This window comes from Pseudophryne corroboree, chromosome 1 (genome assembly GCF_028390025.1).
Source record: "Pseudophryne corroboree isolate aPseCor3 chromosome 1, aPseCor3.hap2, whole genome shotgun sequence".
Classification (NCBI taxonomy): domain Eukaryota; kingdom Metazoa; phylum Chordata; class Amphibia; order Anura; family Myobatrachidae; genus Pseudophryne; species Pseudophryne corroboree.
This window is the reverse complement of record NC_086444.1, coordinates 777,403,167-777,431,124: the sequence shown is the minus strand read 5'-3', so window position 1 is coordinate 777,431,124 and position 27,958 is coordinate 777,403,167. Positions and strand designations below refer to the sequence as shown.

General features: G+C 44.7%; 1 protein-coding gene and 1 long non-coding RNA gene across 2 annotated transcripts in view; one reads left to right on the top strand and one right to left on the bottom strand.

Moving 5' to 3' along the window:
* The window catches only part of LOC134910100 (complement C3-like), a 465,863-nt gene that overhangs the window by 265,568 nt on the left and 172,337 nt on the right, over positions 1 to 27,958 (bottom strand). The window contains exons 12-14 of the mRNA XM_063917765.1: positions 18,221 to 18,421; positions 14,428 to 14,634; positions 1,549 to 1,707 (exon numbers count right to left, since the gene is read on the bottom strand). Of these exons, the coding sequence (XP_063773835.1) occupies positions 1,549 to 1,707; positions 14,428 to 14,634; positions 18,221 to 18,421 (567 nt within the window). The remainder of the gene's footprint in view (positions 1 to 1,548; positions 1,708 to 14,427; positions 14,635 to 18,220; positions 18,422 to 27,958) is intronic.
* The window catches only part of LOC134910116 (uncharacterized), a 143,474-nt gene continuing 132,271 nt past the window's right edge, over positions 16,756 to 27,958 (top strand). Inside the window, exon 1 of the long non-coding RNA XR_010176128.1 lies at positions 16,756 to 16,984. This is a non-coding gene — a long non-coding RNA (uncharacterized LOC134910116). The remainder of the gene's footprint in view (positions 16,985 to 27,958) is intronic.

Sequence of the window (27,958 nt, the reverse complement as noted above, 5' to 3'; positions counted from 1 at the left end):
TTCCAGTGACATTTTATAAATTTAATTGGCCTTAGTGCAAAAGTGGTACTTGGTCTCCCTTCTCTAAACATTTAGTACTGAAGATTTGTTTTTTTTTTACTACAGAAGCCTCTGCTTTCTACGGTACTTTATACATTCACTAGTACTCAGTTGCTCCCAGGATATGTGAAATAGTATAAACTTATATAACTTTGCTGGTGCAACAAAGGATATACTGAAGACTTGTACCCTGAAACACACAGAGTAATGCAATAGTATAGGTTTACATGACTAAGCTGGTACAACAAAGCATATACCTACTGAAGAGTAGTAACCTAATACTCATAGGGGGATTCAATTGTGTGTGTTTTTTCCACCTTATCTCCTTTTTAAAGTGACAGGAGATCACAGTGCGATATTCAAATGCTTTTTTTTTCATGCACCTGACCAAACTGACTGGGTTTAGCCCCTCAGAGAGGCTAAACCCATCTAAAGTAATGGGCGCCACGCAAAAAGTGCTGTTTGTGCACCCAAATAGCTGACTTTTCACACATTCCATCTTGCCACCAAAGAAGGCTACAAGCTGTAATGTGTGCATCTGCAGCTATTCGTGCCTGAACAGAGCAGCAATCGAATTGCTCTGTCGGGGCACATAAATGAAATAACTGCAGTAAAACAATTGAGTCTCCCACCTAGAGCAAATACCAAATGACAAATGTAAATGGAACATAAAATGAAGTCTATTTAGGTGTATTCCAAAATTGGTGCATGAAGCAGACAGAACACTAATAACCAATAAACAAGCTAAATTCAGCACATGGGACAGTCAGTAAAAGTAGGGAGTCAAAAACATGAGCAGGGCAGGTGGCAGACAAGAGTGGCTGATCCAGTCAGACAAGGATCCTTTTACCTCTATGCCATCTCAACTGTAGATGGAAAGTGGATCTATACAGTATGTCAAAGGGCTGATGTGCATCCACCATTGCTACCTCCCTGTCTACTTGTTTCTATCTGTTCGTTATATATGTGGCGACAGCAATGCTACATGAGGAGCTATACTTCCCTCATAAACTTGTACCTCCAAATGCACCACTGGCATTTCTGTGCGATACCCAATCAGTGACTGGTAAATACTGCACAACGTTCTCAGCACATAGGACAAATGTTCTAGCTTTCAGGATGGCAGAACGGGACTATGCCATCTAAATTGGGACAGTTAGGAGGCATGTTGTACATGGTCCATATTAAGGATATATAAGCAATGTAAGTAATGAGTGTGTGCATTTACAGTACCCAAACAGGTTTATTAGTTCCATGTGTATCTGGTTTCAATAGACAATCTTGTCATATTCTCTTATTTTCATTACTGGAATTTATCCATCACCTTGTTGTATGGCTATAGACTGATACAACTATCTTACTGAATTTGGTCCCCAATAGAAAACAACAGGGAAGAATACCACTAGCGTCATATTTATTTAAATTTAAATTTCTAGAATATGGGTAATCTAGACAAAATCTTGACAGTCAATTTAATCTATCAACATTCAGAGTGTGTGCAGTGCATACCTTGTTCTGGGAGAACTTTGTTTTGTTGTTTAAGACAAATACAGCCTTGTCCACAACCCCTAAACCCACATGTGCTCCAATGTCACCAGTCACACTAATGTCGACAGAAGCTTGAGGTTCGTAAGTATACTGAGTGTGCTTGGGTGGATTTATTTTTAGCTGTAAAACATAGAAATAAAATCACATGAGTAACAGCAGTTATAGCACACAGGACATTGTAATCTTGTAACATTTACGCTGTACTGTATCCAAGGAGGGCATTAAGTAGCAACTGCAAATTTAAATTGTATGTACTGTATATGACTAGGGACCTCATTCCGAGTTGTTCGCTCGCTAGCTGCTTTTAGCAGCCGTGCAAACGCTAAACCGCCGCCCACTGGGAGTGTATCTTAGCTTAGCAGAAGTGCGAACGAAAGGATCGCAGCGCGGCTACAAAAAAGATTGTGCAGTTTCTGAGCAGCTCGAGACTTACTCCTAGCTAGCGATCACTTCAGACTGTTCAGTTCCTGTTTTGACGTCACAAACACGCCCTGCGTTCGGCCAGCCACGCCTGCGTTTTTCCAGGCACGCCCACGTTTGTTTCTGACACACCTGCGTTTTTACACACACTCCCCGAAAACGGTTAGTTACCACCCAGAAACACCCATTTCCTGTCAATCACTCTGCGGCTAGCAGTGCGATTGAAAAGCGTCGGCTAGACCTTGTGTGAAACTGCAATGGCTTTTGTGAAAGTACGTCGTGCGTGCGCATTGCGCCCCATACGCATGCACAGAAGTGCCGATTTTTAGCCTGATTGCTGCGCTGCGAACGGCAGCTAGCGATCAACTCGGAATGACCCCCTAGGTATTTAAGTCAGCCAAAATATGCAGTGGTACAGTACTATGGGCTTCACTATCCAAAGATCATTTTCTCACTTTATAAAATAAAAAAATAAAAAAAAATTGAAACTGCAGTATATAAAAAGCAGTTGAGCCGGTTATCTACCTCCTTCTCATCAAATCCTGGGATGGTAAGTAATCTGGGGTAACAGCATAGTATATGGAGGAGGGGGTGCAGAGTATGCAGTATTTGGAGGGAGCAGTATATAAAGGAGGAGGTGACCTGTATATAGGGGGCACCATATGGAGGGGTAGGTGGAGTGTGAATACAGTGGCATTATATGGTGGGTGGTGCAGAAATAATACGGAAGAGGATGGGGGTGCAGTGTATATAGGGGCAGTATATGGTGGGGGTGCAGTGTGTGTGTGTGTGTGTGTGTGTGTGTGTGTGTGTGTGTGTGTGTGTGTGCGTGTGTGTGTATGTGTATTTGTGTGTGTCTGTGCCCTGAATGTAGCTCTTTCGGGAACCATTATGTGGTCAGCGGCGGCACCACAGAGGTGACTATATTAAAAATGTTTGCATCTCTCTCTCTCAACTGTCCCTATCTACCCTAAACCCTCCCCAGTCTCTCTCTCCCTAGCCCCTATCTGTTCCTTCCCCCCTCTCTCTGCCAGTCCCTATCTGCCCCGTATGCAGCAAGTGTGAAACAGTAAGATCAGTATTATTAATATTAACATCAGCAGGGAAGGATGCTGTAACATCTCACTGCAGTATCACTTTCACCTGTGAATCATTTGGTCCATGCACATAACAGAGGTGAGGAGCAGCCTTAGCCTTTTATTATATAGGATATGTTATTTATATTTTATTTAGTTGAAGTAACTAATGAGGTCGATGCAGAATTGCTCTGGAGTTGATGGGATCTAACAGTGATGCTGAGTTGTAAGCAACCCAGTCTTAGCACCACTTGTTGATGAAGGGGCATAATTAATTGATAACCAGGTGTTTGCACATAGTCATATTGAGGGTGTGTTCATTGAACTGCAGGCTCTGCAAAGCTTTGTAGGTGTGTAATAATTATATCTGTTTTCCTATGGACCTTTTACATCAGAGATAGGGCTGGTTTAAGTTCTCATTGATAATGATGAAACCAAGTGGATGTATAGGGGTGGTCTGGTCACAGAGATACTGCAAATGGGCCAATATAAGCATTTAATTATGTGCAATCAATGCTGACAGTCAAAACATCAACAGCATAAGGTCAACGGGAGAATGCTGCTCATTATGCTATTTTAGCATGTTAACTGTGTCGGCATGATAACTTTAAACCTGATGCTTTACTATCATTTTTAACATTATCATTCCGTGAAGGTTAGTGTGCTTTAAATAACATTACTACCACATCCGCATTCTCTCATCAAAATTATGCTGTTGGCATTTTGTCGACAAATCATATGTATCTCGCGGATGCAATTACGGCCAAATTGTGTTCAGTCCTAAATATTTATGAACACTAACAAAAACATTGTCAGTATTGCCAAAGCTTAAATCATAGCATGTTGCTGTTGTCTGCACAATTATCTAAGTATTCAGAATGACTTTTGGATAAATAATAAATATCATGAAAGTAATTAATGCTATTACATAGAGTCCAATCATGGGGGGTCAATCCGAGTTCATCGCTCGCAACTTTTTGCAGCGCTGCGTTCAGGTTAAATCTTGGCAAAACTGAGCATGCGTATGCACCGCAATGCACAGTCACGTCGTATGGGTACAAAGAGGATCGTTGCTGGGCGATGGATTTAACGAAGAATCCATTCGCACATCCGATCGCAAGGTGATTAAAAGAAAGAGGGCATTTTTGGGTGTCAACTGACCGTTTTCTGGGAGTGTTTGCAAAAACGCAGGCATGTCCAAGCGTTTGCAGGGCGGGTGTCTGACGTCAATTCCTGGGCCAAAAAGACTGAAGTGATCGCAGTGGCTGAGTAAGTCCAGAGCTGCTCAGAAACGGCAAAATACTTTTTTGTGCCGTCGGCTGCAACAGTGTTCGCACACTTGCAAAGTGAAAATACACTCCCCCCATAGGCGGCGACTATCTGATCGCAGCGCTGCAAAAAGTTGCTAGCGAGCATTCAACTTGGAATGACCCCCCATTATCCATTGCATCTCTGATCTATAAGTTATTACAGTTATTAGTAGCATCCACAGTAATGATTAGATGTAACAAAAGGGATGAAACCTCAAATGTAAGAGAAATCAAGGATTGCCATATTAATGAGGTTATGTAAACCTCTTAGATGGGGCTGGCATGAGAGAAGATCACTATGCTTAGCCTGCCTATGGTGTGTCAGGTGGTGTGTCTGTATTGGGTCTTATGTTTTGGCTTGGGCCATGGGCCAAAGCCTCTTTGTTGCATATTGTTGATAGGTATTGTGTATTGTTGATTGTGCTGATTCTGGCCGTCCTTTCTTTGCCACTATATTTACCCTTTAAATAATATATATATATATATATATATATATATACAGTATATATATATATATATATATATATATAAAATAAATAAATAAATAGTTAATACTTTTTCTGACAAATCTATATCTCTGTGTCTTTATTTATTAGTAGTAGTAGTAGTAGTAGCAGCAGCAGCAGAAGCAGTAGTAGTAGTAGTAGTAGTAGTAGTAGTAGTAGTAGTAGTAGTAGTAGTAGTAGTAGTAGTAGTAGTTCTTGTTGTTGTTGTTGTTGTTGTTGTTGTTGTTGTTGTAGCAGCAGTAGTGGTGGATATGTAATACCATAGAAGGCATTGTGGTGGGCATGGCCTAATGAATAGGGCTGCTGACTTGCGATTCACCACCCTGGGTTCGAAACTATATCATAGATAATGTAGCTGCTAAAAATCACACTAAATATTTATGCATACCATACCATTTTTGGCCAGCTATATTATCTATGATATAAAGCATAGTTATAAGCGACAAATGGATAGTGTATTGTGAATATTTGGTATATATTTAAATGTATTAAAAATGTAGAAACATTATTTTTACTTTTTTTTTATTGATCTGTTTGGGATTCAAACCCGGAGTGGTGAATCACAAGTCGGCAGCCCTATTCATTAGGGCATGCCTGCCACAATGCTTTCTACGGTATTACATATCCATTTGTCTCTTACATGTGTTTAGTTGTCAGCCTGTCCATTCTATATGTGTTGCCATTTTTTATATTTTTTATATATATAATACATATATATATTGATGCTTCACGGATATGTTGACCTTAAGATTTTATGATGAACATAGTTTCCATGGTTTAATTTTATTTATTGTTAACTGGTTATTCTGCTGGTCATGACATTCAATATGCACCTGTTACCTGTAGCACACCTGTCTTCCATAATGAGAGAGAGAAACTGATTGGAGGAAGCTTTAGTTAAATACAAGGACTGTGTGCTCAGGGAAATAATGTCTTCTGATTAAACCGTTAGTGTGTCAGAATGGAGAAACGCGTTACGGGACCTCTTCCCTTATGCTTGGAAACATCTGTATACTCCATAGCTGGCTTTTGTGCTCCCCACCTGTAGCAGCACACTCCCTCCTGGCCGCGGACCTCATCGTCAAAACGTTACGCTGTCACAGCCGGACCCTTCCTGCTGAACACACACATCGGGTCTGATCCTGGATGTCACGGTCCTCACTCATGGACTTAATGGCTGCAACTATAAGCCTTAAGTACTGGTCCTAGGAACTATGGTCTGCACCATAAGGACGCTGCCTCTACCACTAGTCTGCCTCTACTCCTAGACAGACTCTTATTTCAAAGCCATACTTCAGTTGATAGACACTATTAACATTTGAACATAGCGGCTCTAAAAAGGAGGTAGAGTGTAATGCTGCCAGAAAAGCGGACGGTGGGTAAGAGCAACACAGTTGTATAACTGTATGCTGATATTTTTATCTATCCATATATGAACTTATGAATAATTTTGGATTAATATACCATTTAATATTAAATCTAGAGATGAGCGGGTTCGGTTCCCTGAGAACCGGACCCCACCGAACCTCACTACCCGAGCCAGAATCCGAGTCAGGCTCGGGTTTTCCCAACTGACTCGGAAACCAGAACAAGGCAAAATGTCATCATCCCGCTGTCGGATTCGCACTGGGTTTGGATTCCATATAAGGAGCCGCGCGTTGCCGCCATTTTCACTCAGGCATTGGAGAGTGTAGAGAGATGATGTGTCTCCGTCCTCAGTGTTTTGCATCAGTTCAGTGGTAGTGTCTTGTGCTGCATCAGTCCAGTCACAGTGGTGGTGTCCTCTGCTGCCATATGTCCAGTGCTGCTGTATAAGTCCAGTCCATTGCAGTGGTGCTGTCTTGTGCTGCCTCAGTCTAGTGGTCGTGTTTTGTGCTGCATCAGTCCAGGCACAGTGGCGATGTCCTCTGCTGCCTCATGTCCAGTGCTGCTGTATAAGTCCAGTCCAGTGCAGTGGTGCTGTGTTGTCCTGCATCAGTCCAGTTTTACTGTCTTGTGCTGCATCAGTCCAGTCACAGTGGTGGTGTCCTCTGCTGCCATATGTCCAGTGCTGCTGTATAAGTCCAGTCCATTGCAGTGGTGCTGTATTATCCTGCATCAGTCCAGTGGTGTTGTCCTTGTGCTGCTGTATATGTCCAGTGGTACTGCCGTATATGTCCAGTGATACTGCCATATATGTCCAGTGATACTGCCATATAATTGCAGTGGTACTGGCATATAATTCCAGCGGTACTGGTTTATAAATCCAGTCCAGTGATACTGCTGTATATCTGAAATGGAGAGAGATTGCGCTCACTGGGATAGGTTGGGGATGAGTGCTGCTTGACCTGGAGGTGTCCTACCCCCTGTTTGCAGAAATTGTTGGAGGGATTTGGTCAGCGCGCTCTGGGGATGTGTGTTGAGGAGGGGGGGTGGGGGAAACGGGAAGGGGGGGATTGTTTTTGTGTTTGTATAGGGATGTCTATAATGTATGTCTCTCATTCGGGTGCAATGATGTCTCGTGAGACAAAATTGGGTTATTAATATTTATTGGGTGTATAACGTGGGTGGGTCCCCTCTTCAGGTATGTCTTGCAGACTACCCTTTCTGGGTGTACCTTCCTAGACGGTACACCTATGGTGGGGCCCTTATAGTCAGTATGTCCAATTACCACTATCAGGTGTGTCTTGCAGACCACCCTTTATGTGTATACCCTCCTGATGGTATACTTTCTCAGAAGGACCCCAGCTGGGTTTAAATGTCGGGTGTCCCTGTTTATGGGTCACCTTTACCATAGGTGTGGTGAGCCTATGTGCTTCTGGTGGGTATGATTGTTTGTGTGGTGTTACTGTTCTGACAGTTTGCGGCGTCCCGCCTGTCAGACTCTGGGTTTTCGGCTTTGGGTAGCGGGTATGGGGCTGTGAGATCTCACCTTCCGCCGGGGACGAATCTGGAGCGTCTGTCGCCGGTGTCTGTAGTCCCGTGCCCGCTTCCTTCGTTGCCTCCGTGTGTCTTTTCTGTGGCGCTGGTTCCCGTCCCTGCAGCAGGCACCGCGTCTATCTCCTGCTTCCGGGGTCCCGTCTGCTCGTTCCTGATGGCCGCGTCACGTGCAGTGTCACGTGAGCGGGCGATGCAGGTCCAGAGCCGTGTGTAACTCCTTCTCCGGCCGGAGAAGGGTATGCTCGAAGTATGGGGAAAGTCTGTGTGTATGTCAGGTCGCAGGTATACCTGACATACAGGAACGAGCAGACGGGACCCCGGAAGCAGGAGATAGACGCGGTGCCTGCTGCAGGGACGGGAACCAGCGCCACAGAAAAGACACACGGAGGCAACGAAGGAAGCGGGCACGGGACTACAGACACCGGCGACAGACGCTCCAGATTCGTCCCCGGCGGAAGGTGAGATCTCACAGCCCCATACCCGCTACCCAAAGCCGAAAACCCAGAGTCTGACAGGCGGGACGCCGCAAACTGTCAGAACAGTAACACCACACAAACAATCATACCCACCAGAAGCACATAGGCTCACCACACCTATGGTAAAGGTGACCCATAAACAGGGACACCCGACATTTAACCCCAGCTGGGGTCCTTCTGAGAAAGTATACCATCAGGAGGGTATACACATAAAGGGTGGTCTGCAAGACACACCTGATAGTGGTAATTGGACATACTGACTATAAGGGCCCCACCATAGGTGTACCGTCTAGGAAGGTACACCCAGAAAGGGTAGTCTGCAAGACATACCTGAAGAGGGGACCCACCCACGTTATACACCCAATAAATATTAATAACCCAATTTTGTCTCACGAGACATCATTGCACCCGAATGAGAGACATACATTATAGACATCCCTATACAAACACAAAAACAATCCCCCCCTTCCCGTTTCCCCCACCCCCCCCTCCTCAACACACATCCCCAGAGCGCGCTGACCAAATCCCTCCAACATACTGCTGTATATGTCCAGTGGTACTGCCGTATAATTCCAGCGGTACTGCTGTATAATTCCAGCGGTACTGCTGTATAATTCCAGTGGTACTGCCGTATAATTCCAGAGGTACTGGTGTATAAATCCAGAGGTACTGACGTATAAATCCAGTCCAGTGCTACTGCCATATATGTTCAGTGGTACTGCCGTATAAGTCCAGTGGTACTGCCGTACAATTCCAGTGGTACTGCCGTACAATTCCAGTGGTACTGGCGTACAATTCCAGTCCAGTGATACTGCCGTATATGTCCAGTGGTACTGCCGTATAAATCCAGTGGTACTGCCGTATAAGTCCAGTTTAGTGGTGCTGTCTTGTGCCGCATCAGTTCTGTGGTGGTGTCTTGTGCTGCCATAAGTCCAGTGGTGGTGTCCTGTGCTGTATATTATTTACTCCAAATAAAATACATTACTTATATTATTATCCAAATAATTTTTACAGAGTTTGCCCTCTGTGGTGTAGGGGTACGCTCGCCTGTGCTGCATATTATTATAATAGCTCCAAATAAAAGGGTTATTATTAATTATTATCCAAATTAATTTTACAGGCTTTGCCATGTGTGTGTGTGGTTTAGGGCTCTCCTGTGCCACCAATATTGTGCGTGTATTACATCTGGCAAATTCCAGCATGTCCCATGTTGTTTGTGCCGCACACTTGTGTTGCTTAGCTTAGTCATACAGCTACCTCATTGCACCTCTTTTTCTTCTTTGCCTGATGTGCTGTTTGGGGCCTAGTTTTTTTAAGTGCCATCCTGTCTGTCACTGCAGTGCCACTCCTTGATGGGCCAGGTGTTTGTGCTGCACACTTGTGTCGCTTAGCTGAGTCATCCAGCAACCTTTTGGCCTAAAAACAATATTGTGAGGTGTTCAGAATAGACTGGAAATGAGTGGAAATGTATGTTATTGAGGTTAATAATACCGTAGGCTCAAAATTACCCTCAAATTATGTGATTTGTGGAAGTACGGATGGTGTAATGGTTAGCATTACTGCCTCACAGTACTTAGGTCATGGGTTCGATTCCCACCATGGTCCTAACTGTGTGGAGTTTGTATATTCTCCCCGTACTTGCGTGGGTTTCCTCCCACATTCCAAAAATATACTGGTAGGTTAATTGGATCCCAACAAAATTAACCATAGCGTGAATGTGTCTGTGTGTACATGTAATAAGGAATATAGATTGTAAGCTCCACTGGGGCAGGGACTGATGTGAATGGGTGAATATTCTCTGTAAAGTGCTGTGGAATATGTGTGCGCTATATAAATAACTGGTAGTAATAATAATAATTTTAGCTGTTTTTATGTTTTGGTTTTTTTTTCAAAAAAATCACCCAGATCAAAGCCAAAACCAAAACCTGAAAGGATGGTTTTGTCAAAACCAATCCAGATCCAAAACAAGAGCATGGAACCAGAACCAAAACCAAAACACGAAAAGTGCCCGCCGCACATCTCTAATTAAATCGAATGTGCTATACTCCTACAGTGCTAATGTGCATATTTACAAATACTGTTTGTAACAATTTTTGATTGTGTAATACATTTTTTAAATACTTATGCGCTCTCTTATATATGTATTTGTGTTTGCTATTATAGTAAGATTTCGGAGTACAAAGTGGGAGCAGCACATGTTATTCTAATTGTACAGTGACCAGTATATCAACCAGTGTGTTTTAGTAAAATTATATAATTTTGCGCCTGAATCTATATATATATATATATATATATATATATATATATATATATATACATATACATATATATATATAATATACACATACATATACACGCGTGTGATGCAGCTTATTTGGACATCGCGTGTGTATGTTTTTGTGTGTGTAATTTTATGGTTACTACAACATTAGTACATGCTGTGCAAAAAGACGCAGGTAAATAGAGAAGTGAAAAAGTAAGAAGAAAAATTATAATTATCACAAAAAATATATGGGGATATTCAATTGCCCCCGATAATTTTTTTGAGGGAATAAAATGGGGGGTTATTGCGATTTTTGCCCGATGTATAGCTTTGGCCAATTTAATAAATCCCCATATTTTTCTTCTGAAAAAATGAAAACATTTCAGGGGAAAACATAAAGGATCTGAAATAAGTTCCCAGACCTATGTGTTTACATGAAAAATTTAGCTGATAGGACTGTTTATGTGGAATTTTTGTCAGAAAAGAATCACTGATGACTGGTACCGTGGCTAATTGTATATCCCCAACAGTATATTTGTCTAGGATGCTAGGCACACTTGTATAAATTAAAGTAATTATGTAGTATTTGCTTGACTGTTCCTTGTTTCCCAAGAGAGATACTGTTCCTTCAGTTCAACATTTTTCATTCAAAGCAAACAAATCATTCATGATAGAGCCTTTCTTTAAAAAACAAGTGATGTTGTCAATCCTTCTCTTTAAAACATTCCAGTAGAGTATAACAAATAATGACAACAAAAAAATAAGCATAAATTGGTTATTTTCAAAGAAATCCAGTATCACTGTTTCAGATATTCACCACTGTTCTCTTCCCTTATCTGACATCCTTCCATAGAAGGCAGATTCAGAAATACATGCAAGTCAATGGCAAGTGCAGCCTCATTGCGTGCACAGATGCAGAAGCAGAGTATGCATCTACAGTATGTGGTCACAGTAAGTGGAGATTCGACTGAGTCGGAATATGGGCAGTCATACTGTATTTCTGCAAGTAAACTAAACAAGGGAGGATGGGGGTTCATGTGATAGAGGCACTCAAATCTGTAAAAATATATTAATAAATATATTCTATTGTTATAACAATGAAAAAAATGGTCTATCAGAATGATCCACTCAAAATAAAATTGTTTTAATTTTGCACTAATATATTTTTTATTTGTTAAAGCGAAATATGTTAAAATAATATAAAGACATTGGGCCTAATTCAGATCTGATCGCAGCAGGAAATTTGTTATCAAATGGGCAAAACCATGGGGGTCATTCCGAGTTGTTCGCTCTGTAATTTTCTTCGCATCGCAGCGTTTTTCCGCTAACTGCGCATGCGCAATGTTCGCACTGCGACTGCGCCAAGTAAATTTGCTATGCAGTTAGATATTTTACTCACGGCATTACGAGGTTTTTTCTTCGTTCTGGTGATCGTAATGTGATTGACAGGAAGTGGGTGTTTCTGGGCGGAAACTGGCCGTTTTATGGGAGTGTGTGAAAAAACGCTACCGTTTCTGGGAAAAACGCAGGAGTGGCTGGAGAAACGGAGGAGTGTCTGGCCGAACGCTGGGTGTGTTTGTGACATCAAACCAGGAACGACAAGCACTGAACTGATCGCACTGGCAGAGTAAGTCTCGAGCTACTCAGAAACTGCTAAGAAGTGTCTATTCGCAATTCTGCTAATCTTTCGTTCGCAATTTTGAGAAGCTAAGATTCACACCCAGTAGGCGGCGGCTTAGCGTGTGCAATGCTGCTAAAAGCAGCTTGCGAGCGAACAACTCGGAATGACCCCCCATGTGCACTGCAGGAGGGGGGGGGCAGATATAACATGTGCAGAGAGAGTAAGATTTGGGTGGGGTGTGTTCAAAACTGATATTTTAATTGCAGTGTAAAAATAAAGCAGCCTGTACTTACCATGCACAGAAACAATATAACTCACCCAACTCTAATGGGCCCTACACACTGGCAGATTTTACTGAACGATATGAATGGTCTCGTTCATTAATGAATGAGAACTCGTTCATATCGTTCAGTGTGGAGGCAGCTACGATGAACGATGCGCGGCCCCATGCTCATTTATCATTGGTGCCCCGTCGCTTATGCATGCAGGCCAATATGGACAATCTCGTCCATATTCGCATGCACTACTATGGAGCCGTCACTCCCCCCCCTCCACGCCACTGGGTCGCACATCGCCATATGTGTAGGGTCCCTAACTCTTTGCAGATGTTATATCTGCCCCGCCCCCACCCCCCCACCCCTGCAGTGCACATGGTTTTACCCATTTGCTAACAAATTTCCTGCTGCGATCAGATCTGAGGCCCATAGCCACCTAAGTGGAAAGTAACGAGTGATTAAAACTAGCTTTGCAGAACCAGAGTAGTATTATTGGAGGTAAATACTATTCAATCATGTTAGAAAAGGAGATTGTATGGGAATTTTTATATAATTCAGTATCAATGAATAACTGTCCCAGAAGCTATATAATGAAAGTGTAGTTCATATGAACAGTCAAAATGGCAGCTGTGTCCTCTGTAGAGCCTATCTATTCCTGCTAGTACTTTGGGCCCGATTCAGACCTGATTCCTGCTGTGCGCTTTCGCACAGCTGGTGATTATCGAACTACTGCCATGCGTATGCACTGCAATGCGCAGGCACATCACCAAACAGCAAAAGGATGGTGTGAAAATTTCGATCACACGGGCGTTTGCAAGTTGATTGACAGGAAGAGGATGTTTGTGGGTGGTAACTGCCCGTTTTCAGGGAGTGTCTGGAAAAATGCAGGAGTTCCCAAATATTTTCAGGGAGGGTGTGTGATGTTAGTTCCGGCCCCAGTCAGCCTGATTTCTTTGCACTGGGGAAGGTAGTATTCTACGCACAGATTGCACACACTGCACAGAATGGAAAAAACATACGATGGTGAGTGTGATGCGAATGGTTTTGCAGCTGTCTGCTGACTGAGGCGAACAGCGTTCACATGCAATCGCAGACATGCATGGGTCAAATTTTCACTCCCCGTGGGCAGCGACTATCTGATCGCAGGACAGTGTAATTTGCAGCACAGCGATCGCCTTTGTGTATTAAATACCCTTTGTGTATTAAAAATGGCCTTGCAGATAATTACCAATATTCAATTCTCTGTAATATGCGGCTGTGACATGTGATGTGTTGAATCTCCAATTTTCTTAGACACCTATATGTGATATGAGACTAAGGTCTATTTACTAAGCCTTGGATGGAGATAAAGTGGATGGAGATAAAGTCACAGCCAATCAGCTCCTAACTGTCATTTTTCAAACACAGCCTGTGACATGGCAGTTAGGAGGTGATTGCCACCCATTTATCAAGCCTTGGAGAGTGATAAATAGCACGGTGATAAAGTACCAACCAACCAGCTCCTAACTATCATTTTCAAACACTGGGGCAGATTTATTAAGCCTGGTGAAGTGATAAAGTGGAAGGTGATAAAGCACCAGCCAGTCATCTCCTAACTGTCAAGTTCCAGGCTGGGTTTGAAAAATGACAGGAGCTGACTGACTGGTGTGTTATCACCTTCCAATTTATCACTTCTCCAGGCTTAATAAATCTGCCCCACTGCCTGTAACATGACAGTTAAGAGCTGGTTGGTTAGTACTTTATCACCGTGCAATTTATCACTCTCCAAGGCTTACTAAATCTGGGCCTAAACTTGTTATATTGGTGGTTGTGAAGGACTGTACCCTCATTCTGACCGCTCTTCTTGACCATTGTTCACAATTGAATCACCCGCTAACTTTGTATGCATAGCCTGGAAAGCACAGTAACATACTGTATAAGAAGGAAGTTAAAAATCTCATATAAAGGAGACACCTTTTCCAAAGATTTACTTACAGTGCCCTTGCAGGATGGTTTCATATGCACCCAAACAGAGTCAGACACTACTTCAAGGATGTTGTTGTTATGAAACAAATAAATATAGCCTACAATCCTGAAAGACGGCAGCATGTCAGGAGTCACTTTAATGCTCATTGCACTGATTGTTTCATGTTTCGTCCTGCTGTGGACCTTTGTATGCAATATGTTTCCTCTACTCAAAACCTAAGGAACAAAAGAAACAATTTGTATGATTATGATTAATCACATTTATTTGTACACTACCAATATTATTTTCAACTCTACATAGTTAGAGTTTGTGTATCCCTTAGAGCAGGCATTCCCAACCTCGGTCCTCAAGGCACACTAAAAAGCCCTACACATTGACCGATCCGCCGCCGAGCTGCCCGGCGGCGGATACAGCCGACGGGCGACCCGGCGGCGGGGGTGGGGTGGCAGTGACGGGAGGAGTGAAGTTTCTTCACTCCCCCCGTCACCCGGCTCCGTAGCAGTGCAGGCAAATATGGACGAGATCATCCATATTGGCCTGCATGCAGAAGCGACGGGGCACCAGCGATGAATGAGCGCGGGGCCGCGCATCGTTCATCGCTGGTGCCTCCACACTCAAAGATATAAACGGTATCTCGTTCATTAATGAACGAGATAGTTCATATCTTTGAGTGATGTCGGCCAGTGTGTAGGGTTTATTACAGTCCTGGTTTTAGTGATATCCAGGCTTAAACACAGGTGACTTAATTGATACCTCAGTTATGTTGATTTAACCATCTGTGCTGAAGCCTGTATATCACTAAAACCTGCACTGTTAGTGTGCCTTGAGGACCGCGGTTGGGAATGCCTGCCTTAGAGTCCTATAGGCCCTACACACTGGCCGACATCACTGCACGATATGAACGATCGTGCAGTGTGGAGGCACCAGCGATGAACGATGCATGGCCCCGCGCTCGTTCATCGCTGGTGCCCCGTCGGTTGTGCATGCAGGCCAATGTGGACGATCACGTCCATATTTGCCTGCAGTTCTATGGAGCCGTGTGACGGGGGGAGTGAAGTAACTTCACTCCCCCCATCACTGCCCCCCCCCCCTGCCGCCAGGACACCCGCCGGCCGTATCCGCCGTCGGGCAGCTCGGCGGCGGATCGGCCAATATGTAGGGCCCATTAGACCTAGTTTCTGCATCAATATGGCATGTTTTTCATTCTGCATTTATACACAAAATAAAGGTTCAGTAGTAAAGGTATTATTTATTTTTATTTCAATAAAATGTCTGTGTTTTTTACATAAACTTATATTACTTTATGCTGCTTCATTTACATTTTACAAGTCCATTATTTTATAGTATGTCTCAATTTTGTATACTTATTTAAATTTGGTGTATTTTATTATTTTTTTTTATTATCATCTTATTAACAATTACTTATTGTATGTAGCATAAGCATATTCTGTTTCACTTTATGACTCGGGAAAAAAGACAGTAATAGAACCAAAATAAAACAAGACTGGAGAATAACATACAGACAAAAGAAATTGTTTACAAAGCTTCTGATCATGTTTATGACCAACATTTAAAAAGGCAATGTTTTTATTAGCTATGTTCTGCTAGTTAAAGCATTTCCCTTTTTAATTTTGGGCTGTTATAGGGGGAATAAAACGGTTGCCGCAAAGCCACGTTGTAATGTTTTCTTATGTGTGTGCCAGCCAGGCTAGGTGGTACAGAGTAATGGGGGTAATTCCAAGTTGATCGCAGCAGGATTTTTTTTTAGCAGTTGGGCAAAACCATGTGCACTGCAGGGGAGGCAGATATAACATGTGCAGAGAGAGTTAGATTTGGGTGTGGTGTGTTCAATCTGCAATCTAATTTGCAGTGTAAAAATAAAGCAGCCAGTATTTACCCTGCACAGAAATAAAATAACCAACCCAAATCTAACTCTATTTGCACATGTTATATCTGCCTCCCCTGCAGTGCACATGGTTTTGCCCAACTGCTAAAAAAAAATCCTGCTGCGATCAACTTGGAATTACCCCCTATGTGTTAACAAGAACCAAAAGAATGTTCCCTTTGTCCCATATTTTGATGTTACAGCTGCATAATCCAACACTATGTGCCTTGTGTGTGGTAGCAAGAAATATAATATTGTAGCAATAGGTTGTCTAAAAGTGTTGCCATCTTTGTGTTCTCGTACACCATAACAATGGCTATATTGTACACAAGCTTATACAACCCCCCCCCCCCCCCTTCACTCCATACCATAACCTAGGGTATAAAAAGGGTTTGCAAGATTATACAAGCATCCTTGCAGAGTAAGGATGTGCAACATGGTCCCTCATCAGCCATATGGAGGGAGTATCGACTCCGTGACCCTCCTCAACTCCACCCCTCTGTATGGGAAAAAGACTCCTGGAGTACACTAGTCTCGAATCATTGACCGCATGTCCTCCACCTGAGAGTCCCAGCCCACTGTACGGGAATGGGGGGGGGGGGGGGCTGATCTCTTAAAGTCTTTGCTTGAACATTTGCTGTGAACCCAGCTAAAGCAAGTAGACATTAATAACATCTAAAGTAAGTGCACTATTTCAGTTTATCTATACTTTTACTTAGCCTTTACAATATTCGTTGTATTACTTATATTAAATATACTGTACTAATCATTTTACTGCGATTCATATTCAATATACAGTACCCAACGGTTTGTAATCATTTTACTTACACCTTTTAATCTTTGTATAATAAATAATTTTAATCTGTCTGAATGGCTAAATTAACTCATTGTATCCAGGACCTTGTTTCGGTTCAACCTGTTATACAGGAAAAACACGATCACAATCGTCGGATTTACAACTCAACGTTTCGCAAATAAACCCAAAGAGGTTTATTCCGGTCTAATTGTCTTTTCTTATATATTGGTTTATTAACTGTCATTTATATAGTGAACACATATGACACAGTGAATTACAGAGAATATTTAGTCAATAACATTAGTCTTGCCCCAGTGGAGCTTACAATCTATGGGGGTCATTCCGACCCGTTCACACGCAGCGGTTCCTCGCTGTGGTGCGAATGGGTCGGAACTGCGGCTGCACGGCGCTCGCAATGCGCACGCACGTTGTTGCTTGGTGACGGCATGGAGATCCGAACGCAGGCATGTCCAGGCGTTTGGAGGGCGGATGTCTGACGTCAATCCCGGGATCTTCGTCGCTGGATCCGTCGCACAGGGTAAGTAGGTGTGACACTGGTCTTGTTTTGCAGGAAACTTTTTTTAACATATCAGGGCTGCACAAGCAATCGCAGCCCTACTATGCTAAAACACACTCCCCCATAGGCGGCGTCTAGTTGATCTCACGAGCAGCAAAAAGTTGCTACGTGCGATCAACTCGGAATGACCACCTGTGTTTCCTACTAAATGTACACAAACACCACAGTAATTTTTCTATATAATTTATTTATTTATTTATTTGTTGCAAGGTCAGTTAACCTGCCACTGTGTTTTTGGATTAGGGAAGAATTCCAGAGTTCCCATAGGAAACTAAGGGGTATATTTACTAAGCCGTCGCTGGAGATAAAGTACCAGCCAATCGGCTCCTAACTGTCATTTTTCATAGCTGTTAGGAGCCGATTGGCTGGTACTTTATCTCCAGTGACTTTATCTCCAGCCAAGGCTTAGTAAATAGACCCCTAAGCCTAGGTAAATAAACACTTGCACTTAGTACTGTACATTATATAGTAATTAATACAATAAACACAAATTAAATGTGCTATTTAGTAATAGAAAAAAAAAGTAAATAAAAAAGACCTTACCAGAATTGTGAAGTATTTAATGTTTTCTTTTATATTATTGTTTTCACTTTTTATATTCAAGTTGGCAATAACAGCATCGTCTGAATGTGCAATAACATCAATATGCAGGAATATTTGAGACCATGTTGGTTGGTACATCTTTGCTTTCATTGTTGCAGTAGCCTGTTGTTCATCTTGCAAGTTTTCAACAGCTGTCTTGACCTATTAAATTAACATTAATCAACTTTTCTAATATCTCCAATATACTAAAAAGAGGGGGGGGGGGAATGATTGAATGATCACAAGGTAGTGAAATGTAGCATTCACAATATAGGCAGAGCAAAGCGTTAATGCAAATATTCAGCGCTGGATCCGAATCCCCAAACTTCCAACCCTTTCTGCTTTCCTGGTATCCCGGTTATTTGTTTTCTGTTCTTATATAATTAGCATTGAGGAAGTTTCTGCCCAACATTTTATTTACACTCATTTTAAATGGACATTTGGAAATGTCACAGGATGCCTTTGCATATTAGAATCGGGAGGCGAGCATGAGACCGCCTGTCAGGATCCCGGCGGTCGCAATGCCGACGCCGGAATCAAGACAGGCTCCACAGGCTTTTCTCCCTCTGTGGGCGTCCACGACACCCATAGAGGGAGTGGCTTTCTAGCGCTCGCCCCACTGCCGGCATACTAGTGGCTGGGATCCCGCTGTCGGGATCATGACAGCCGGGATTCCGTCCACTGGTAAAAGGTATCTATTCCATTAGGATCAGATGTATTCAATGTGCTCATTATACATTCTTCAGATATGATAAATAGAATATTCAGTAATTGGAAATATTGCCATCTAGCTCTGGAGGTCATGAAGGAGTTTTTTAAGGCACCTATTGAACCTGGTGATATCTGCAGATGATACATTTCTTCAAATCAATTTTTTCTCTGACGTCCTAGTGGATGCTGGTACTCCGTAAGGACCATGGGGTATAGACGGGCTCCGCAGGAGACTGGGCACTCTTAAAAGAAAGATTAGGTACTATATCTGGTGTGCACTGGCTCCTCCCTCTATGCCCCTCCTCCAGACCTCAGTTAGTATCTGTGCCCGGCCAGAGCTGGATGCACCCTAGGGGCTCTCCTGAGCTTCCTAGAAAATAAAGTATTTGTTAGGTTTTTTATTTTCAGTGAGATCTGCTGGCAACAGACTCACTGCTACGTGGGACTGAGGGGAGAGAAGCGAACCTACCTGCTTGCAGCTATCTTGGGCTTCTAAGGCTACTGGACACCATTAGCTCCAGAGGGATCGAACACAGGCCCAGTCCTCGGTCGTCCGTTCCCAGAGCCGCGCCGCCGTCCCCCTTGCAGAGCTAGAAGAACGAAGAGAAGTTGAAAATCGGCGGCTGAAGACTCCGGTCTTCATTAAGGTAGCGCACAGCACTGCAGCTGTGCGCCATTGCTCCCTTAGCACACCACACACTCCGGTCACTGATGGGTGCAGGGCGCTGGGGGGGGCGCCCTGGGCAGCAATTAGATTACCTTACTTGGCGAAAAGCACATAATACAGTCTGATAAACTGTATATGTGCATTAACCCCCGCCATTAAAGTACATGAAAGGACAGAAGCCCGCCGCTGAGGGGGCCGGGCCTTCTTCCTCAGCACACCGGCGCCATTTTTTCTTCACAGCTCTGCTGGAAGGAAGCTCCCCAGGCTCTCCCCTGCAGTATCCTGGTACACAAAGGGTAAAAAAGAGAGGGGGGGCACATAAATTTAGGCGCAAAACTGTGTATATAAGCTGCTATAGGGGAAAAATCACTCAGTATAGTGTACATCCCTGTATTATATAGCGCTGTGGTGTGTGCTGGCATACTCTCTCTCTGTCTCTCCAAAGGGCCTGGTGGGGGAACTGTCTTCAAATAGAGCATCCCCTGAGTGTGTGGTGTGTCGGTACGCGTGTGTCGACATGTCTGAGGTAAAAGGCTCCTCTAAGGAGGTGATAGAGCGGATAAGTGTGTGGGAGGGTGTCTCCGTCAACAACGCCGACACCTGTTTAAATATGTGTAAGTGCTGAGGTAAAATTATTGCACAAAAGGTTAGGGAACAGAAAGGAAATCTACCCTGGTCTGTCCCTATGTCACAGAGTCCTTCAGAGTCTCTCTATGCTCACTATCCAAAATAACAAAGTATCGACACAGAGTTTAACTGCACTGTCGACTACGATAATGCAAAGTTACAGCCAAGAGGGCTAAAAGATATTCAATATATGATTATTGGAATAAAAGATGATTTGCATATCACTGATGACTCATCTGTCCCTGACACGAGAGTACACATGTTAAGGGGAAGAATGCTGAGGTAAATTTCCCTCCTCTCATGAGGAAAAAGAGCGGGAATCTCCAGACAAGAGACGGCAGCTTCCCACAAGAGAATTCTCAGGCTGTATCCTTTCCCCACTAGGGCCAGGGTGTGTTGAGAATCTTCCCCTTGGGTGTCCTGTTTGCACTAGCTATTCTCAGGGATCCTGCAGATAGTGTGCACATTCTAGTATACTACCCAGACCGGCGATTGTGTCAGCATGGGATTATAGCGCTGTGGCAGCGTGGACAGGTACCTTATCAGCAGAGATTGAGACCCTAGTATGCATATAAATATTTTAAGATGCTGTCTTAAGTGATAGATATATAATTATAAAGCATGCCCAAAGGGACATGAGTATACTGGGTCCTAGAGACAAAAGCTATGTCGATTTCTGCTTGACGTGTCCTGTAGAATATACATTGGACAGATGATGCCGACTTAAGAGGCATATGGAAGGCTGAGGATTGTGTGGAGAAAGGTTCTCGGGCCTGGTCTCCACAGCTATAGCTGGTAATTCTGTTATTTTGCCTTATATTCCTGCACAGCCTAGGAAAGCACGACATTATTAAATGCAGCTTTTCGAATAAAGAAACAAAAAAGTCTGAGGTGCGTCCTTTCTTGTCAGAGCCGGGGGCAGAGGAAAGAAGCTGTACAACACAGCTAGTCCCCAGGAACAGAAGTCCTCCCCGGCCTCTACAAAAATCCACCGCATGTCGCTGGGGCTCCACAGGCGGAGCTAGGCCCGGTGGGGACACGCCTTCGTAAGTTCAGCCACAAGTGAGTTCACTCCCTGTTAGATCCCTGGGCAATAGAAATTGTATCACAGGGATACAGGCTGGACTGTGAGAAGATGCCCCCCTCACCGAGGACCCGGCGGGCTTCCCCCCAAGAGAGGGAGCCAGTGTTAACTGCAATTCGTAAATTGTATCTTCAACAGGTGGTGGTCAAGGGAACCCTCCTTCAACAAGAGGGTGTTATTATTCGACCATGTTATAATCCCGAAACCAGACGGTTCGGTTCGACCCATGTTGAATTAAAATCCCTGAACATATACCTGAAAAGGTTCAGGTTCAAGATGGAATCGCTAAGAGCGGTCATTGCAAGCCTGAAATGAATCGGGACATAAGGGATGCATACCTTCGTGTCCCCATTTATCCACCTCATCAGGCGTACCTCAGAATTGCGGTACGGGATTGTCATTACCAATTTCACCAAGGTAATGGCGGATATGATGGTGCTCCTGCGGAAGCAAGGTGTCACTATTATCACATACTTGGATGATCTCATAAAAGCGAGATTAAGAGAGCAGTTGCTGGACAGCGTATCACCTTCTCTGGAAGTGAAACGGCAACACGACTGGATTCTATATATTCCGAAGTCGCAGTTGGTTCCTACAGCTCATCTGCCTCGCCTAGGCATGATCCTAGACACAGACTAGAAGAGGGTTTATCTCCCGATAGAGAGAGCTCAGGAGCTCATGACACTGGTCAGGAATCTATTGAAAACCAAAACAGGTGTCAGTGCATCACTGCACTCGAGTCCTGGGAAGGATGATGGCATCATACGAGGCCATCCCCTTCGGCTGGTTCCATGCAAGGACAATGGAACTTACTGGACAAGTGGTCCGGATCACATCTTCAGATGCATCGGTTAATCACCCTATCCCCCAGGGCCAGGGTGTCTCTCCTGTGGTGGCTGCGGAGTGCTCACCTTCTCGAGGGCCGCATATTCTGCATTCAGGACTGGGTCCTGGTGACCACGGATGCAAGCCACCGAGGGTGGGGGGCAGTTACACAGGGAAGAAAATTCCAAGGTTTGTGGTCAAGCCAACAGACTTGCCTTCACATCAATATCCTGGAACTAAGGGCCATATACAACGCCCTAAGTCAAGCGGAGTTCCTGCTTCGCGACCAACCGGTTCTGATCCAGTCAGACCGCAGGGGCTCATGTAAACCGCCAGGGCGGCACAAGGAGCAGGGTGGCGAGGGTAGAAGCCACCAGAATTCTTCGCTGGGAGGAGAATCAAGTAAGCGCACTGTCAGCAGTGTTCATTCCGGGAGTGGACACGACCTCCACCCGGGAAAGTGGTGACTTCATCAGGAAGTCTTCACGCAGTTTTGCAAATTGATGGAAACTGCCTCAGGTGGACTACATGGCGTCCCACCTCAATAAAAAGATAAAAAAGGTTTTACGCTGGGTCAAGGGACTCTCAGGCGATAGCTGTGGTCGCACTAGTAACACCGTGGGTGTTCCAGTCGGTCTATATATTCCCTCCTCTTCCTCTCAGACCCAAGGGCTGAGAATTGTAATAAATGGAGGAGTGTGAACAATATTCTTTGCTCCGGATTGGCCAAGAAGGACTCGGTACCCGGAACTGCAAGAAATGCTCTCAGAGGACCCATGGCCTTTGCCTCTCAGTCAGGACATGTTGCAACAGGGACCCTGTCTGATCCAAGACTTACCGCGGCTGCGTTGGACGGCATGGCGGTTGAACGCCGGATCCTAGCGGAAAAGGGCATTCCGAATGCAGTTATTCCTACGCTGATAAAGGCTAGGAAAGACGTGACAGCAAGACTTTTTCACTGTATATGGCGAAAATAGGTTGCTTGGTGTGTGGCCGGGAAGGCCCTACAGAGGAATTCCAGGGGGGTCGATTCCTGCATTTTCTACAGTCAGGAGTGACTATGGGCCTAAAATTAGGATCCATAAAGGCCAAGATTTCGTCCCTATCCCTTTTTCTCTCAAAAAAGAACTGGCTTCACTGCCTGAAGTTTGGACGTTGTTACAGGGGTGCTGCATATTCAGCCCCTTTTGTGCCTCCAGTGGCACCTTGGGATCTTAACGTGTGTTGGATTCCTAAAATCCCACTGGTTTGAGCCACTTAAGACCGTGGAGCTAAAATATCTCACGTGGAAAGTGGTCATGCTTTTGGCCTTAGCTTGGACTAGGCGTGTGTCAGAATTGGCGGCTTTGTCATGTAAAAGCCCATATCTGATCTTCCATATGGAAAGGGCAGAATGGAGGACTCGTCCCCAATTTCTCCCTAAGGTGGTATCATCGTTTCATTTGAACCAACCTATTGTGGTGCCTGCGGCTACTAGGGACTTGGAGGATTCCAAGTTGCTGGACGTAGTCCGGGCCCTGAAAATCTATGTTTCCAGGATGGCTAGAGTCAGAAAAACTGACTCGCTATTTATCCTGCATGCACCCAACAAGCTGGGTGCTCCTGCTTCAAAGCAGACTATTGCTCGCTGGATCTGTAGCACGATTCAGCTTGCACATTCTGCGGCTAGACTGCCGCATCCTAAATCAGTAAAAGCCCATTCCACGAGGAAGGTGGGCTCTTCTTGGGCGGCTGCCCGAGGGGTCTCGGCTTTACAACTTTGCCGAACTGCTACTTGGTCAGGTTCAAACACTTTTGCAAAATTCTACAAGTTTGATACCCTGGCTGAGGAGGACCTTGAGTTTGCTCATTCGGTGCTGCAGAGTCATCCGCACTCTCCCGCCCGTTTGGGAGCTTTGGTATAATCCCCATGGTCCTTACGGAGTACCCAGCATCCACTAGGACGTCAGAGAAAATAAGAATTTAGTCACCGGTAATTCTATTTCTCGTAGTCCGTAGTGGATGCTGGGAGCCCGTCCCAAGTGCGGACTCTCTGCAATACTTGTATATAGTTATTGCTTAACTAAAGGGTTATTGTAGGAGCCATCTGTTGAGAGAGGCTCAGTTATTGTTCATACTGTTAACTGGGTATAGTTATCACGAGTTGTACGGTGTGATTGGTGTGGCTGGTATGAGTCTTACTCTGGATTCCAAATCCTTTCCTAGTAATGTCAGCTCTTCAGGGCACAGTTTCCCTAACTGAGGTCTGGAGGAGGGGCATAGAGGGAGGAGCCAGTGCACACCAGATATAGTACCTAATCTTTCTTTTAAGAGTGCCCAGTCTCCTGCGGAGCCCGTCTATACCCCATGGTCCTTACGGAGTACCCAGCATCCACTACGGACTACGAGAAATAGAATTACCGGTGACTAAATTCTTATTTTTCAGCAGGTACATTTCACAGCAGAGAGACTGTAGTATGGGCATGCTGAACTCTTGACACTGCTTAAGATGTTCCTAACTTCTCTTATACCCCTTTCACAACAAGCCTATGACCTATGATATTGCCAGGGCAACCCTGGACCTAGCTTAGTGTGAAAGGGTCTACCCAGGTTGTGTATCCTGGCTAGTCTGCAGTGTGAAAGCGCAACCCGGGGTATCCAACTAGGGACACGCTAAGAGTAGGAGAGAGGCAGATCACTGGCATTAGAAGTTAGAAGATGATATCATCTCTAAACCCCGCAAAGGGACGACATGGCAATAACCCAACCCATCTCACAGTGTGAACACAGTTTCAACAAGCAGTGACGCGGCTTGATACCATGTTCAATAACCGAGGTTGGACCCGGGATTTTAGTCTTAGCCAGAGCACAGATTGGAAGTACATCTCATAGGGCATAAAGCAATGACATCTGTCAAGTCAGCCATCCATTACTAGTAAACAGAGTTTAGTGGCAACACAGACTCTGGCCTCCTTGTTGCTGTTTTATTGAAAGAGACCATTTAACTGCATTGAAAACTTACAGAAGAACAATAAAAACATGCCCAATACTTGTGACTACTTGATTACTAAAGTATAACTACTTCTATAATCAAGAGAATGAGTGGACGCATTTTCCAAAATGTGAGGAAATTGTAAAATAAACACTTTCACAGGGACCCTTCCAAAGTTACATACATAAATCAAAGGGGTATATTTGGGGTATATATGTGGTGGGAGACTGGCGACAAGTGCTGTCTCACACACAGAGGAGGGAGAAAGGGAGGAAGGCAGACACTGTCAAATGCTGCCATAGAGGGATAAAGATGGAGAGTGGTACTTATGCAGGTGCACATGTTCACTTGGCCAAATAGTAAGTGGCTTGTATCCTAGAATTGCTGTTGTCATCTTTCTTGGCCAAACCCTATCACTTATGGAGAGGAGCTAGAGGTGGTCACCTGCAAAGGAAGTAGAATAAGGCTGTCAAGTGGACGGAAGGGCATGAGTACTGCAGGAGGGTGCAGGAGGAGCATTGCTCTCTGTATTATATGGCGGTCACTGTAGTGCTCTCTCTATTATTTGGCAGTCAATGTGTTGTTTCTGTATTATTTGGCAGTCACTGCATTGCTCTCTGTATTATGTGGTGGTCACTGCACTGCTTTCTGCATTATATAGTGGGCATTGAGATGCTCCCTGCAATATATGGCAGTCACTGCGATGCACTTTATATAACATTGTGTGCATTACAATGCTCTCTGCCACACCCCTTCAATTAGCTGACCACACCTCTTTAACATTGCGCTGCCTCCCTTCAGTTGGCCACTACCACAGCATTCCCCCTGTGGGTCTTTCATGTCCCAGTCTGACACTGGCTGGAACCTGCAGAGCTGCCATCAGAATTGTGGAGCCTGTGACTGACAAAATAGGGAGCCCCCCAGACTGTGATAACCCCCAACCCCCTCCCTAGAGGCAAAGTAGACTGTTGTGCCACACCTAACCCCCCTCCCTCAGAGAAGAAATAGACTGTGGTGCCCCCATCCCCTCTCTCCTGACAACACATGTGCAATAGCACAGCTGGTGATGGTGGTGGGGGGATGGCACCAAAGAAGTTATTAATGTGGCAGTAAACTTGCCAGTTGAGAAAAATCTCCAGCCACTTCACCACAGTTTCCTCAGCCTCACCCCACTGTTTCTGCAACTCCAGTCCCTCAGGGGCTCTCCAGCTTCAGCCATCCCTCTTCTGTCTCTCCATACCCCCAGTGTTTCTTCAACTACGCCCCCTTCTGTCTCTCCAGCCTCCTTTTGTCTCTCCAGCCCTCCCGTTTCTTCAGAGTTCCAACCAGCCTATTCTCTCTTTCTAGCGAGCCCTCTTCTGTGTCTGCAGCCTTCCCCCCTTCTACAGATGCAGCCATGGTCATCATGGCTGAGTCTGGGCATGAGTGCAACTCATTTGCCATGATTCGAGTGCGACCATGGACATTACATTAAGCACAAAGAATTGCAGCCCACCATAGTAAGGTGTGGATGCAACTAGGCACACCGAGAGTGCCTGTGCAGCTTCTTCACAGCAACAATGAGCCCTTCTGTGTCTGCAGCCAGCCTCCCCTTCTGTGCATGCAGCCAGCCCCCCTTCTGTGTCTGCAGCCAGATCTCCTTCTGTTCATCCAGCCAACCCCCTTCTGCATTTGCAGCCAGCCCCTCTTCTGTGGATCCAGCCAACCCCTCTTATGTGCATCCAGCCAGCCCCCCTTCTGTGCATCCAGCCAGCCCCATTCTGTGCATCCTGCCAATGCCCCTTCTGTGTATCCATTCAGGCCTCCTTCTGTGTGACTAGCCAGGTTCCTTTCTCTGCCTGCAGCCCTCCCCCTTCTGTGCAATCCTCCTTTCTGTGCTTCCAGCCAGGCCCTACAGCCCATAGACCAGATGTTCCCAAACTGTGTGCCGTGGCTCCATGGAGTGCCTCGGGACACTTGCAGGGGGGCCCTGGGTTGGTGGTCCAGGACCAATTCAAATTATACATGGTCAATATAATAGGCAAAACCAGTGCTGGTGGCTGCCAGTCATAAAATGTGTCCGAACAGAAGCAAATCTTGTCCCTCACCACACAATTGACCCTAAGGATGACATATAAGCGCGATCTACTTAATGTAATATTTATTTCTAGATTTCTCAATAAGAAATTTTTGGCCTAGGGGTGCCGTGAAAAAAATTCTGATATTCTAGGGCGCCGTGATTCAAAAAAGTTTGGAAACCACTACCATAGACACTTACATTCTCCTATGTTTCTCCTGGCTGCAACTGTCCTCCTGCTGTGGCTGGCACCTCTGTGTAAGTATTATATTTACAAAGTGAACATTACATTTTGTTAAAGTATTCACCAGAGGAGTCTATGCAAAGTTGCATGAGTTCAAACCACTTGGCGAAGCAGCTGGACCAGTCCGAGGCAGGTATGTCTTCTACATTCTGGATGAAAGCCTCCACTTCAGTTTCTAGTTACTCAAAACAAATCCCAAGCATCTTGCGCTTGATTTGTGGGAATACAAAGAAGTCGCAGGAGGCCGGGTCTGGACTGTACAGCAGACAACCAAGCTTTAGGATGCATTCATGGGCCAGAAAATCCATGCTTTCCTGGACTTGTGGGCAGGTGAATTGTCGTGATAAAAAAGGGAACCATGAGCACGAGTTCTTGGAAAGCACTTGCAGCAGGCATTGGTTGGCGTATTAGTCCCCAGTGATTGTGCACTGCTGCAAGAGTGGTACAGTAGCTACAAGACCAGTCTTGGCCACAAAAAACAGCCACCAGCTGCTTGGCCACACTGAGCTCAAGT